A 14,712-nucleotide genomic window follows, 5' to 3' on the forward strand; every position below is an offset into this window, starting at 1 on the left:
AGTTTATCAGCCTCGGCACTTTTGACAATTTACAATGGACATGTCTTTGCTGTGGGACTGTCCTGTGCACTGTAGGACGTTTAGCAGCATCCCTGACCTCTACCCACTGATGATAACAGCCCCCTCCCCAAGTGGAGACAACCAAGAATGTCTTCAGACCTGTCCAAATCACCCCCAGTTGAGAACTACTGCATCAGACTATCAACTGCCCAGGGCCTCAGGCTGGGTCTCATTCATATTTTTATCTCTGGCACTCAGAGCAGGCCTGGTGCAGGGTAGGTGCTCAGTAAATGTTGCCCAAATGAGTGGTGGCCAACCTCTGGGCAAAGACTCAAGGGTGGGACTCAGAGATCAGGATTCTGGGATATGCATATCATGGGGTGGAGATGGGGGGATCTCTTCTTTTCCTTTTCTGAAGGCTACAGAAATCATCTCCTTTTGTTCTTATTCTCTCCCTGGGAGGGAGGGGAAGCTGAGACATCTAGCTAACACTGTGTGACCTTGAACAAGCCATTCCACCTCTCTGGGCCTCAGCTTCCCCCTTTATAAGACAGCCTACGTGCATCTATGAATGTTGACCGAGTCAATAATAAAGAACATGCTCATCTCACAGGAAAAACTCCATGGGGAGAGGCAAGCTATGTGGCATTTATAGTGAGCACGGCTGGGGTCATGGCCACCTCCAAGGAGGGCTGGGGGCTCAGGAACATCACTGCTTCAAAGACGTCTTCCAGGAACCCAGCACCTGCATGATCCAGGAGCGCCGCTGGTGGGAAGTGGGCAGATTCTCACAGCTAGGGCTCCAGCGGTGCGTGGCGGCCGGGTCGCACACCCATGAGTCCCCGTGTGGCAGCGGCCAGGAGCTTCGCCAGCAGCTGGCCAGGATGTTGTCCTGGGCCTGGGCAGCATAGATGCACACCGATGCTTCTGGGTCGTGTCTCAGGTTTTCCAGAGCTGAGTTATAGGGAGGAGAGAAGTCACTTGTTAAGTCTAGGTCCCTACCTGAGTCTCACACTTCATCCTTCTCACTTCATATCTTAGCTTGGGTACTCTGCTCAGCATCCCCTCATCTCCAGCTCTTCAAATTGTTCATGTCTTTCAAAGCTTGGATCAAAACCTGACTTCTCCAGACAGTCTTCTTGGACTGCCCAAGCCTTCCTTCATGCTCCCATCAGCTTTCCCAGTTAGGAAATTAACACGCCCCCTTAAGAGTCTGAACGACTTGCTCTGCACTAAATGGTTTTTTATCTTGTTTCCTGAGTCTGGTTTCCTGGATTGTAAGCTCCCTTAGCAGGTGGACTGTGTGTTCTGCATCTTAGTGGCTCCACAGTAGCTAACATGTACTCACCTGGTCAATGTTAGCACAGTTGGACTGAGCTGAAGCCCCTGGCATTGGGTCATAACCCTCCCCTCTCCCATTCCCCACTGCAAGCCTACTCATTCCCACACTGACTCTGGAAATCTCACCAATGCAGGGCAGGACTCACCAGCTTTAACTTCATTCATACGATCTTCCATCATGCTGCTCTCCATACAGGGGACCAGGGACCCTTGAGCATAATCCAAGATGTGAGTGGGTCCATCTCCTGATTCTGACCACCCCCCTCAGACCACACCTCCTTAGAAAAGCTCTCCTAGTCCCACAAACAAGGACACGAACAGAGAACATCGTCTTGACCCTGGGACAGATTCCTTGAGAGGGGTCCTGGGAGGGGTGGAAGGTCCAGTGGGCAGAGAGGGCAACAGGACAGAGACAGGAGCAGGGCCGTAGCTGACTCTGAGAGGTGGTCCTAGGGGATCCCTTCCCCAGGCTGGTCTGTGGTGTCCTCGTCTAAGACTCAGGGAGGTGCTGCCTCGGTGCCCCCTTCTCCAAGGAGCAGTAACAGGAGGGTACCAAGTGCCTCGCATACCTTTCCCTCAGGTGGTTGGTGGGGTGCCTGGAGAGGCTGAAACAGTTTCTCGGCAACATAGCTCAGCCCTCCCCCGCTGCAGCGGCTCCTAGAGTACCTGCAGATCCTCGAATGTGCCCTACCTCTCAGAAGGCCCCTTGAATATTCAATTTAACGCAGCTGCTCCTCTAGGAAATTTTTCCCTACCTTGCCCCAAGCTAGTTATAAACGCCTCTTCAGGTTCCCAGAGTCTCTGGGTCTGTCTCCACCTGTGTACACACTGTGATGTATTTTACTTGTCATTCATGAATATCTCCCACTAGACCTGGGGTTTTTTCAGCTTAGATCTGCTAGGGATGGGGGAACGGGAAGGATAGTCTGAGGGCCTTTGAGACACTTGCTCAAGTGCATGCATGGTGCATATTTCTAGGGCAAGTGTTCCTAAATTTCTGTAGGGTCTCACAAAAGATCTGTAACCCGCAAGAGGTTAGGAATCAAAACACCAACATTCTTGGAAGATTAGTTTGGAACAAGATTTAGAGAAGCCAGAATTTAGGAAATACATCACTCTGTTTGAGGTACTCCCCCTGAGCACGTCCCCACAGCCCAAAGGATGCTCCCTCCAGCCTGGGCATTGCTCCTCTGTCCCAGAACTGACCATGTTAACAACTGCCCCCACATCTCCCCAGTCCTGACCATTGGCATCACCTCCTGAAAATCTCTTTGTTTCTCTAGACTAAACACAGTGCCTGACACAGAGTAGAGGATCAATCAATGTGTGAGGCAGAAGCCAATGGATACATGCATGGATGATAGGACGAATGAGAAATTGCACATGAATTGGGCAAAGGTACAAGGTGGGGGGCCTCTCCAAGCCTCTCTGCAGTAGGGTCTCCTGCAGACCCTTGAAGGATATATGGCTGTTTAGGGGAGGGAAGGGGAGTGGCTGAGAGGAGACGGCATACCATCAGAAGTGTCCTATGGAGGGATTCTGAGTGAAGGGAACCTACTTGTTTTTTTCCCCCAGAAAAATAGAGGTTGGGGCTGTGGGAAGAAGGAGGAAGGTGACTGTCACTGAGGGAGAACCTTTATCTGCCAGTCTTCACTTAAAAAATTCTCATCCAGGTGACAAAGCAGGAGTTGATCCCTATCTTGCCAATCACCTTATAGATCTTAGAGGAGACTCAGGTGATATCACACAGAAAGGGGATTATGGAGCTGAGATCCTAGTTCGCTTTCCCCCCTTGCAGACTGGTGCTTCCTGCTGCAGGGCAGGCTCCTGCTGTACCTGGACCTTGCTGTATTGGGGCGGGAGGTGGGACAGGTGAAGCAGTAGTTCTACTGCCTACAGATGCCAAGGTTATGACCTTGGTCCACTTCCCAAGCAGTGACTCAGAAGAAGGGAGACCTTGCTAATTTATATCAAAGCTGTGTGCTGGCCAAGCCTTGCATCCAAAGGGAGTCATCCACCCTGGGCCAGAAGGGCCACTGCTTCCTTCCAAGGGGAGGAAGTAGCAGGACTAGGTCTGCCAGGGCAGGTTACCTATGAATATGACTGAGGACTTCCGGAGGGAGGCCCGAGGACTCTTGGCATACTCCAGGCTCTGACTGAGGAACGTGAAGGCGCTGTCTCGATGGGTGTCCACCTGGGACAAAGAGAAGCCAGAGAGCACTGGGCCCTCAGAGGGACTAACCACCCATCCACCCCTCCCAGAGCTAGGAACCAGGACCCAGTCAGGCAGCTGAGCCCTGGCCATTTGCCTCCTAAATAACTCTGCTACCCATTCTGGACTCTTCCAGAAGACAGACTTCATGTTCTCTTAGCTGACTGCAACAATCACGTTAATGATCTTCCTGCCTTGGGTGTCTCCTTTTCTAATCCACCCACCTGCTACAAGCCAGAAGGCAAGCTCTAAAATGCAAGTCCAGCCAGAGCTGAGGATGGATATGGCATGTGAGGGACATGACCAAGGAGACGGGTCTGACTAGGTAAAGGATTCAAGTTACAAAGCAGTGGGAATAAACTGCAGACTTAGGAGGGCCTTAAAAGTCCTTCAGATACAGACAGAAATAGGGCTTCTTTATGCATTAAAAAATAAGAAGCCAGCATCCATTCTTAATAGGGCAATGACAAAGTAATGTTTTAGGCAAAATAGTCTGACAGTAGTGTTCAGGTTGTGTTTGATCAAGTAGAAACCAGGGGGGCAGGCAATCTGCTAAGAGACTGTTGAGGGAGATAAAGAAAGATCTGATCTGATCACTCTCCTATTGACAATCTGCATGTCGGGCAGTAACTGTGGTGTTGGAGAAGACTCTTGAGAGTCCCTTGGACAGCACGGAGATCAAACCAGTCAGCCCTAAAAGAAATCAACCCTAAATATTCATTTGAAGGACTGATGCTGAAGCTGAAGCTCCAATACTTTGGTCACCTGATGCAAAGAGCCCGCTCATTGAAAAAGACCCCGATACTAGGAAAAATTGAGGGCAGGAGGAGAAACAGATGACAGAGGAAGAGATGGTTGGATGGCATCATCGAGTATATGGACATGAGTTTGAGCAGACTCCAGGAGATAGTGAAGGACGGGGAAGCCTGGCATGCTGCAGTCCATGGGGTCACAAAGAGTCAAACACAACTGAGCGACTGAACAACAGCAATAGCAATGTCAGGGAGTAAACTCCTGGGTTTAGTGTGCAAAGTGTTCACACTCATGTTCTTTCTCAGCCTCAGGTCTTTCTCTACCATTGCCTCCACACACACCATGCTCCAATCCCAGGTCGAGGCACAACTCTGCCCAAATCCATGCCCGACACAAGCCACTGCTCCTGATTGGAGCCCCTTTCCCTCTTTCCTTCCTGATGAGCCCCATCTCATTCTTTGAGGCTCAGCTCAGAAACTGTCTCCTCCCTGAAGTTTTCCACAACCCTCCGGCAGAGCTAATCTCACCACCCTTGGCATCCCTGCATCATGTTGCACAGCCTTTGTCATGGCACCTATGACACTGGACTTATAATTACTTATACCTGTCTCCCCCACTGGATCTGTAGTTCCCCCAAAAGAAGGGACCTTTTCACTCAGCTCAGAGTCCTCAGCACCCTGGATGGAACTTTGCATGGTACAGGTGCCCAGAAAGTATTGGATGGATAAATGAATGAATGACTAGGTTACTGACCCCTCCTTAAAGCTAAGGCTAGAGGTTGGCCTTCATATGAGCAGAACTGTTGGTGCCTGGAGAGCAAAGAAGAGCCTGAGAATCCAGAGGGTCTAATGCAGAGGTCACAAGCTGGCAGCCCACAGGCCACAAATGGCTGGCAGGGCAGAGGCCAGCGCAGCGTTTTAACTAAATTGATTGTTAATTAAAGTCTTATAAAAATCTAGCTTTTCTTGTGAAACTGAAGGCCCTGGTGAGAGCTAGCTGCATGGTGGCTGGAACTCTCCATTCATGCTTTCAACAGAGCCTGGCCCCTCCAGGTTGCCATGGCCCTACCACCCCTACATCACTTATTGTCTGCCCAGGCACTGGGTCATGGTTAGTGTTTGAATTAGCAGCACCGGCCAAACACTTCCTCCAGGCCTCTTTTTCCCTCTGTACAAGGAGGTAACAATATTAGGCACTGGACTGCAGATGCTTTGAGCATTATTGATGATGATTATAACTGCAAAATAGCAATCTTTTGTTTTGTTTATTCCTGTTAGGTTGGTGGGGGAATGGGGATGCTGCATGCCCCATCCAGACCTCCCTTAAGAGTGTGAAGGATTTATTTCCCCAGGTGCAGATTGTCTTGGTGGAAGAGAACTGCTGACCCAAAGTCATGTCCTTTCCCAGGCCAGCTGGGGACCGATGACGAGGCAAACCACAGCCTCAAGACCTTCTTCCAGGGGCAGAACCGGAAACTGACAGACCCCTCAGTCTGAGCCTAGACCTGACCACCAGCCCCAACATGAGGAATCTCAGCATCATGTTGGCCGAGACCTTCCCCGAAACTGCACTGCAGCTTGACTCCTGCCACTTCCGCTCCCTGCCCTCCCTTCTACAGCGGCTGGTCCCAGGGTGCTCCCTAATAAACCTCCTGCATGCCAACCTCTGCCTCAGAGCCTGCGTCCCGGGGAACACAGCCTGTGACTACAGGAAAGGCAGATGCGCCTAGATGGCAAAGCGTCCAAAATGGTACAGGAAGGAGCCCGGCTCCATCCTGCGGTGCAGCGTGTCACTGTGTGTAGGGCTCTCTCCTACCGTAGAATGTTCTTGGGTGTTACCTGGAAAGGGGGTTCTGTGGTTTAATAATTTGTGGAAACCATGAATCAATCATTAAGTTTCCTCGGCACAGAGCGTTTCAGAGCTCTTTGGTGCTGGTGACACTGCAAATCTCCGAGAGGAAGATAACAGTGCAGTATTTCCCAAACTTACTTGTCTGGGATCTTTTCTTTCCTGTGGGGCATTTCTTGTAGGACTGACATCACAGCAAATACACACTGGAAATTACTGTGGTAGAAGAGGGAGCCGGTAGGGTCCCCCAGGCAAGAATATGATATAGACAGACGGGTTTTAACCAGATCATTCTGGTAGCCTGAGTTGGGAATGGATTGGAGGGGCTGAGATTCAAGACTGGGAGACCCACTAGATGGCTGGACTCATCTGAGAAACATTTATGACCTGAACTAAGGGTAATAATAATGGGGGGGGGGGAACAATTCAGAGGCATTTAGGATATTTAAGATTGATCGAAGGTGAAGGCCAGGGGGATGAAGAAGCCTTGGATGGTTTTAGGTTTCAGCTTTGGGGATTTAGAAGGAGAGAGAACTGACACTGGGAAGGCCTTAAGTTCAGGAGATACGCTGATTTTAGTTGTGTGTAGTCATTGTGGGCAGGGGAGGGCTTTCCAGTTGGCCCTAGTGATAAAGAACCTGCATTGCAACGCGGGAGACATGAGCGACGCGAGTTTGATCCTGGGGTTGGGAAGATCCCCTGGAGAAGGGCATAGCAACCCACTCCAATATTCTTGCTGGAGAATTCATGGACAGAGGAGCGTGGGGGGCTACCATCCATGGGGTTGCAAAGAGTAGGACAGGACTGAAGCGACTTAGCACAGCACACACAGTCATTGGGGGAGATGTCTAGTAAGCCTTGGAGAAGGAACACCAGAAGTGGGGAGAGAAGTCAGAGGCAAAGATGAACTTCCAGGAGCCAACAACTTGTAGGTGGTAATGGAATTGTCAGTAAGGATGCTCATGTAGAAAGGAGGAAGAGACAAGGAAAGAACTGGCCACCTCCAACATACTCATAAGAACCTACTGTAGTCTTAGAAGTACTCACAAGGTACTTGCAAATTTTGGCTACCGTCTGCTGCTGGTTGTCCCAGGGCTTCCGGCTGTAAGCTTTTTTTGGCAATTCCCAAGCCATGAAGCAAGAACAGCGGAACAGAGTCTTCACACATTTCTGGGGGCCAATAGAAAGAGAATACCAGAGCTATGCAATTCCAGAAGAGTTGAACTATGCTCCGGGCAAGGCGGGGGGAGTATGAAACTGGATTTGGGGAAAACAATTCCTATCAATACTTGAAATATACAAAGAAAGTTGGCTGTTTTTGAACAGGAATACCGGCTTGGGTACCTTTTGAAAACAAGCTTGGCCAGACTTGGTTGCATGATGGATTGTCTGTGATTCTAGGCTGGGTTCTGTAAAGCGGGCTGCACCCTCAGGACTCAGGGCTGTGCACACTCACCTGGCTCACCTTGGCGTTGCCCTCTTGCATGGTCAGCAGCAGGGGCACCAAGGTGCTGACCAGCTGCTCCTCCACAGCCGGGGTGCGGGGCGACCGCAGCTTCTGAACTACCTTGCCGTACAGGTTGATGCAGGAGGAGCGCACGTCCTCCCGTGACTGGGGCAGATCCAGAGGCTCAGGCGAGCTCCATCCTCCAGGAGGCTGCCTGCACCTCTGTGCCCCACGTAGAGGCTCATGGCCTTCCTTCCACTCATTCCGAGGGCCCCTCCAAGCACAAGACACGCAGAGACGAAGAACACTGAAGACCACCTGACGGGGCTGATCTGGGGCTGGCTTCCCCGTGGTCAGAGCCTGGGTCAGGAGCTCTGCCCGCTCTTCCCAGCAGGAACCCCACTGTCCTAAAAGGTGACTTTGTGCCAAGTAGAAAAATGCCCCCCCTCTGCTGACACCAATCAAAGAATTGTGACCCCCTTGGGGGAAGAATGGGGGAAGGGATAGTTAGGAAGTTTGGGATCAACAGGTACATACTGCTATATTTAAAATGGATAACCAACAAGGACCTACTCTGTAGCACAGAGAACTCTGCTCAATGTTATGTGGCAGCCTGGATGGGAGGGGAGTTTGAGGGAGAATAGATACATGTATGTGTATGAATGAGTCCCTTTGCTGCCCACCTGAAGCTATCACAGCATTGTTAATTGGCTATACTCCAATTTAAAAAAAAAAGTTCAAAGGAAAAAAATTGTGACTCCTTTAGATGGACCAATACAGAGAAGCAAGTCTCTGGGGTAACGAGGACACAAAAAGATCTCCCTCTGTGAGAACCAATTAGAGAAGGAACTTTCTCTGTGCAAACTAATTACAAAGAATTTGGACCAGTTGGGATGAGCACCCCTTCTCCTGGGCTGACTCAGCCCTGCCCAGGTCCCAACAGGCCATGGGAGCTATTACGGCCCCCAGAGTAGTAAAGAACTGCCCTCCAGGTGTTACACCCCCATCCTTCCACCCTCACGGAATTCCTTACATCACTGAAGTGTGGCAGCAGAATCTGCAGTATCTCCACATAGACTGAGTTGTCCATCAGCTTCCGATCCTGCCCCTTGAAAATGGTCTTGAGGTTGTGGACCGCCTCCACCACCAGCAGTCCATCCACACTCTTCAGACCATTCACCATGGAGGGCAGGAGGGCCTGCACCTTGGCAGCCTGCGGACACGGAATATTTGGGATGGGGGATCCTATCTGATCTAACAGGTACAGAGATGAACTTGGTCAAGCAAGTCCTACCTCCTGGCCTTTGTTTATGTTATCCCACCTGCCTGGCATGTCCTCACTCAAACTCCTGCTGTCTCCAAAGCCCTCTTTGGCCTCACTGACTCCTTCCTAGCCTGCAACCCTGAGGGCTTTTGTTGTCTCCCCACTTCTTGGCACTATCTATAGATGATACCTGTGTTGTTAGTTTTCTGTGTTGTTAGTTAAGTCCTGTCCCTTTGTCCCTCTAAATCATAAGCTGTAATGACAGTGCTTAGTAGAGAAAAACACAGAACTTTTTAAAAGGCTAATGAAATATCAACAACCTGTGACTCGGCTTCCTAATCTCTAGAATAGGAATAATTACTGCTATCCCCAGCTCCTCCTAAACATACTGCTCTTCGGGTCATTGTGAAAAATCTAAATTCGGCAAGTACTTTTCAAAAAATAAAGCATATAGGGAATTATTAAGGGATATCCATTTTACCAATGGGATAATTAAGACAGAAACAGAAATAAGCTCTGAGTCCAGTCACCAGCACTGGAGAGTTGAGGATGGCCAAGCTCCATCCTTCCTCTTGTCGGAGCCCTGGCTGAGTGGGTTCTCCCCTGCCCTCAACTCACCTTTTCAGTTCTTTGAGCCAGGATGACCAGGCCTCGGATAGACAGCACCTTCATGATGGGGTCCCGATGGCTCAGGCCTTCTGCCATCCGCCCCAGAGAGTACTCCTCAGGGATCCGCCGTACCTGCTCCATCCGGAGGAGCTGAGGGAATAAGGATGATTACTCCCCAATGCAAGGAGTACCCTCAGGCCCCGTTTGCCTCTGGGGCCTCATTCACACCTATCCACCCTCTAGTCTGTGTTCTTACCACCAACAAGCTTCTAACCAAGTTTCCCATCATTCATGGAATGACCCAGGCTGTTTTGTCCCTTCTGTGTGGGCAGGGATGCTCTTCTGCCAGTCCTCTCAACTCCACTCCAGCCTCACCTCACCATGCACGGCTCCACCCAAAAGTCAGCCCATGGTGCCGTGTTTGACAGTGTCCCCAGGCCTCACCTAGGCTGACTGCCCCTTCTCTGTGCCCCTGGGGGCCCTGAACATAGAAACCTTATTGCCCACACGTACTTATGCACCTGCCTCCTGTATCCTATCCCCCTGGAGCTTCTTTGAGGACACAAACTGAGCCTTTCTCCTTGGGCACCAGTTACTGATGGAAGCTCTGGGATGGAATGTGTGCTCAGGGAACCCTGGTTGCATGAGTTCACAACCAAGAAATGGTTCCTTTCCTTCTTGGAATTGCCCTTCTCCAGTCCCCACCATTGCAAGGTTAGTACCACCAGCCCCACTTTGTCCCAGCCCCAAACCAGGCCTCATCCCCGTCTCCCCCCTCTCCCTCTGCCCTGCCACCTCCAGCACCCAACCAGTCTTCAGCTCCTGCCTAGTCACCCTCATGAGCACTTCTCCCATCTGTTCCCTTGCCCCGCATCTACTGTGACTATTGAGACCGTGTGTCTGTGATGAAGAGAAAGGGGAGACAGCAGACAGGACAGCTGAGGGGGTGGGGGTGGGGAGGCAGGAAAGGTGGGGCTCCACCTACCACCCACCCTCCACCCATCCTCAGAACTGCACTCAGCTGCTATGTCCCAGGTTCTGGGCTGTGACTAGACACACAGAAATGTGACAATCATAACAGCAACAGAGCTGACTTGGGGAGTACTTCCTGCGAGGGCACTTCACATGAACTCACTTACTCCTCATCAAAACCTTATGAGGTGGGCAATTCATTATCCTCGTATTGTAAATGAAGAACGCAAGGCACAGACAGGTTCAGCAACTTGCCGAAGGTCACACAGCTCCCTTGAGGACTCCACCTACCACTGGGAGGAGCAAGGACCCCCTCAGGCTCAGCATGGGGGTCTACGGGAGCCGGGAAAGGACATCTGAGCAACATCAAAGCATCACTATGAATGTGTTGAGCCACCCCTTCTGGGGAGAGAGAGAAGGACTTGAAGCTGGGTGAGGACCCCTGTCCCAGGGAGGGAGGGCCACTGCTCAGGGCTCCAGGGGAGTGCTGGGAAAGATTAAGCCTACAGTTCCTGACCTTATGGATGTGGGAGGGCCAACCTCCACCCCTTCCCCCAAGAGCCTGTGTGGCAGCCACTAGCAGACAATGAGGAACGCCTCTCCCACAAGGCTAACCAGGGTAGAGGAGCCAGGTGGGCAGAGCTGGTCTGAATCTGTCTGGACAGCTTGAGCTGTGTGACCTTGAAAACTGCCCCTTATCTCACCAACACATGAGCATCACAATTCCTGCTTTGTAGGGCTGCTGTGCAGATGAGTGGGGTCGTATACATAGGAGGTCAGCGTGGTGTTTGGCACACGGCACGCCCTCAAGAAATGACGCTTTCCCATTTCCTCACCAGGGTCATGGGGACCATGGCAGAGCTGAGACTGTAACCTGGACTCCTGACCCCAAGGTCCTAAGGTGACAGATTCTGCAGGTGCTTGCAGAGCCAGGCAAAGTACTTACCTGGGTACTCACTCACCCATCTGATCCCCTCTTCTTAGAGGCCTTCTTGGGGTTGGGTCTAGGGATGCAGGCAAACATGATGTGGTTCCTGTTCCCCAGGCTTGCAGTCCAGTGGGGAGGCAGTGCTGGAATTGCCAAGCTGCCCCTGTCCACCTGGCTGTCTTTACTCAAGGCCCAGGTCAAATGGCACCTCATCCAGGAAGCGTCCTTAACCTTCCACTGTCTGAGCAGACAGTGAGCCTCTGAACCCCACTGTACAGACCCTGGCGATAGCCCAGACCCGCTGTGTGCCAGCTAGCACGTCACGAGAGGAGGACAGGGTGGTGGTTAAGTGAGTGGGTTTTCCAAGTGTCATCGACTAGTGACTGGAGAAACAAAATGTGGTATGTACATGCAATGGAATATTATTCAGACTTAAAAAAAATAATGAAATTCTGACCTGTGTTACAACATGGATGAGCCTTGAAAACATTATATTAAGTGAAATAAGCAAGACACCAACGGACAAATATTGGTGGTTCCATTCATGTGAAACCTAAAATAGGCAAATTCATAGAAACAGAAAGTAGAATGGTGGTTACAGGGTCTGAGAGGACTAGGGAAGGAGAGTTAGTGTTTAATGGGTAGAGAATTTCAGTTTGGGGAGGAAGATGAAAAACTTCTGAAGATGGATGGTGGTGACGGTTGCACAAAAGTGTGAATGCACGTCACACTGAATGTACAGCCAGTGAGCTGTACACTTAAAAATGGTTAACATGATAACTTTTATGATATGTATTTTTTTTATTACATCCATAAGCACAAGCACACACACAAAGCTAAAGAGTGAGTGAGTATTTTAGAGCCCAGATGTCTGGCTTTGCATCCTGGATCTGCCACTTACCAAGCTGTGTGGCCTTGGGAAAGTTACTTAAATCTGTGCCTTGGTTTCCTTCTCTATAGTAGGGGATGGAATAATATGTGCATCATAGGATTATTGTGAGAATTAGATGAATCAGTATGTGCAAAGCTCTAAGAATACACCTGAAAGGAAGTAAGTGCTCAATGAAATTGTTGGCCGTTATTATTGGCAAGTCTTCCCTTCTGGGGCTGCCACTACCAACCTTCTCCTGACTTAACTCTCCCCAGGACCCGCTTTAGTACCCCTATACACTCACTCAGCTTATATGTCACTTCCTCCAGGAAGCCTCCCTGATGTTTCCCCACCCAATACACCCAAGATGTTCACCCACCACAGCCTGAATTGCCCCCATTAGCACAAGTCACTCTAAGGTACCCTGTGATATAACCAGGATATCCTCTGTCTCCCCTCCCACGCCAAGACTCCTGAAAGAAGAGCAGAACCAAGTTTATATTTGTGTCTCCAATCTGGTAACTGGTATACGGCAAAGGATGGTGGTTGCCCAGTGTACTAGGGGAGTCTGGGAAGACTGAAATGGGGTGGAGGGATGGGAAGAGGAGGAGAGATGGGAAGGAGGAGGGAGAAGACCCACAAGATCTTTTTACTCAAGAAAAGTCATGTTCAGGTAAGACTCTAAAGTATTAAGTACTTATCGCGCAAGAGAAATGACCAGCAACGGGAACTGAGGCCTATGCTCCTGGGAAGGCCCGGGGTAGCCCCCGCCCTCCTCTGGGCACCCGGTCGGTACCTCCACGAAGAAGGCGGTGGCGGTGATCTTGTGCTTCTCGTCGCCTCGCTCCAGGAGCGGGATGAGCAGGTAGAGGATGCGGCAGAGCTCCTGACAGGAGTAGTGCACCATGGCCCTGGGGATGGGAGGAGCAGTGCCCTCAGGCTCTCCAGCCCCAAGGGGACTTGTTGCATGGGGGCCTGGCCCCCACACTCAAAACTCTGGGCAAGCCCCAGTTCCCTGTGTTCCCGCATCCCCAGGGTTTTCCACCTGAACAGGATCTCAGGCCATTTGATCACATTGCTTCATTTTACAGGTGGGAAAACTGATATCCAGAGTGGAAAAGTGATTTGCCCAAGATCACAGAGAAAATCAGTAAGAAAGACAGGCCTACGACCCCTGAATGTGCAGGACCACTCCAGGAGGAACGGACAGGAAGGAGAGAATGTGAGGACCCACTCACTAGGCACCAGGCAGCAAGCCAGATGCTTTCAGGCCCTTATTGCATCGGATCCTCACCATTACCCTTTGAGGCAGGTTACTGCTGTTAACCCATTTCATAGATGAGGAAACAGAGGCTTTAAGTGTGAACTGCCCAAGGTCATAGAGCTGGAAAATTGCAGAGCTGGCGTCCCAACCCAGGGGTCCCTACTGCAGCTGCCTAGTTCATTCTACTAAGCCAGTGATGTTCCAAGTGCGGCCCCCGGATCAGCAGTATCAGCATCACCTGGGAACTTGTTAAAAAAAAAAAATGCACATCCTCAAGCCCCCATTCCAGACTAACTGAATTAGAAATTATAGAAGTGGGGCCCAGCCATCAGTGTTTTAACAAGCCCTGTAGATGATTTGCCCTTGCAAAGTCTGCACTATGCTCTGTTAGTCAATGAATCCAGAAAAGTGTGTCAGCCATATAGAGTCTGGTTTGAGATAGCCTAGGTTCAAATTCTGTTACCACTAGCTGTGTCACTTTGGGCAAATCACCTAACTTCTCTGGGCCTCAGATTCCTTATGGGTAACTCTGGGAAAGTAATAGTGTTATTTCATCAGTCACTGCTGTTGTTGTTGTTCAGTTGCTAAGTCGTGTCTGACTGTGACCCTGTGGAGTGCCGGACACCAGTCTTCCCTGCCCTTCACCATCTCCCAGAGTTTGCTCAGACTCTTGTCCGTTGATTTGGTGATGCCATCCAACCATCTTATTCTCTGTCACCCCCTTCTCCTGCACTCAATCAGTCATGGTGAGGGTTAAATGGAATAGTCCGTGAATAGATACTCTTTGCAAGGTGCCTGGAGCATGCAGTTGGTCAATAAATACAGTTGTATCTTGAGACTGAAGAGGAGAGCCCCACCCTGGACATTCAGGGTGCAGGGCTAAGAAGCAGGATCTTCCTGCAGGAACCACATGAGTGAAATTAAGGTGCACTAGCCCCCCATCTCCTTTCCCTAAGGGAGGCTGTGTATGACTGGGGGGAACAGCCCTGATCTGGGTCAGGGGGTTATTTCCCAGCCTTGCCACTCCCAGGCTGTGTGTATCTTTGGTGCATAAGTATCCCTCTCTGCACCTTGGCACCCTCTCCTGCAAAATGTGCATTAACAATCCTTGTCCCACCAGTCAGCATAATGATAACAGAAGCTAATGTGTTGAACTCTTCCTATATGCAGAGGCTGTTCAAAGTACTTTAATCCTCACCCCAA

The 14,712-nt window shown here is 50.5% G+C and overlaps 1 protein-coding gene across 1 annotated transcript in view; it reads right to left on the reverse strand.

The window, feature by feature from the left end:
- Positions 1 to 709: 709 nt before the first annotated feature.
- MROH7 (maestro heat like repeat family member 7) overlaps positions 710 to 14,712 on the reverse strand; it is a 39,461-nt gene continuing 25,458 nt past the window's right edge. The window contains exons 15-22 of the mRNA XM_065912287.1: positions 13,042 to 13,156; positions 9,484 to 9,624; positions 8,635 to 8,814; positions 7,611 to 7,766; positions 7,202 to 7,324; positions 3,433 to 3,535; positions 1,488 to 1,550; positions 710 to 954 (exon numbers count right to left, since the gene is read on the reverse strand). Coding sequence (XP_065768359.1) covers positions 710 to 954; positions 1,488 to 1,550; positions 3,433 to 3,535; positions 7,202 to 7,324; positions 7,611 to 7,766; positions 8,635 to 8,814; positions 9,484 to 9,624; positions 13,042 to 13,156 — 1,126 coding nt within the window. The remainder of the gene's footprint in view (positions 955 to 1,487; positions 1,551 to 3,432; positions 3,536 to 7,201; positions 7,325 to 7,610; positions 7,767 to 8,634; positions 8,815 to 9,483; positions 9,625 to 13,041; positions 13,157 to 14,712) is intronic.

The sequence above is a fragment of the Muntiacus reevesi genome, chromosome 1 (genome assembly GCF_963930625.1).
Source record: "Muntiacus reevesi chromosome 1, mMunRee1.1, whole genome shotgun sequence".
Lineage (NCBI taxonomy): Eukaryota > Metazoa > Chordata > Mammalia > Artiodactyla > Cervidae > Muntiacus > Muntiacus reevesi.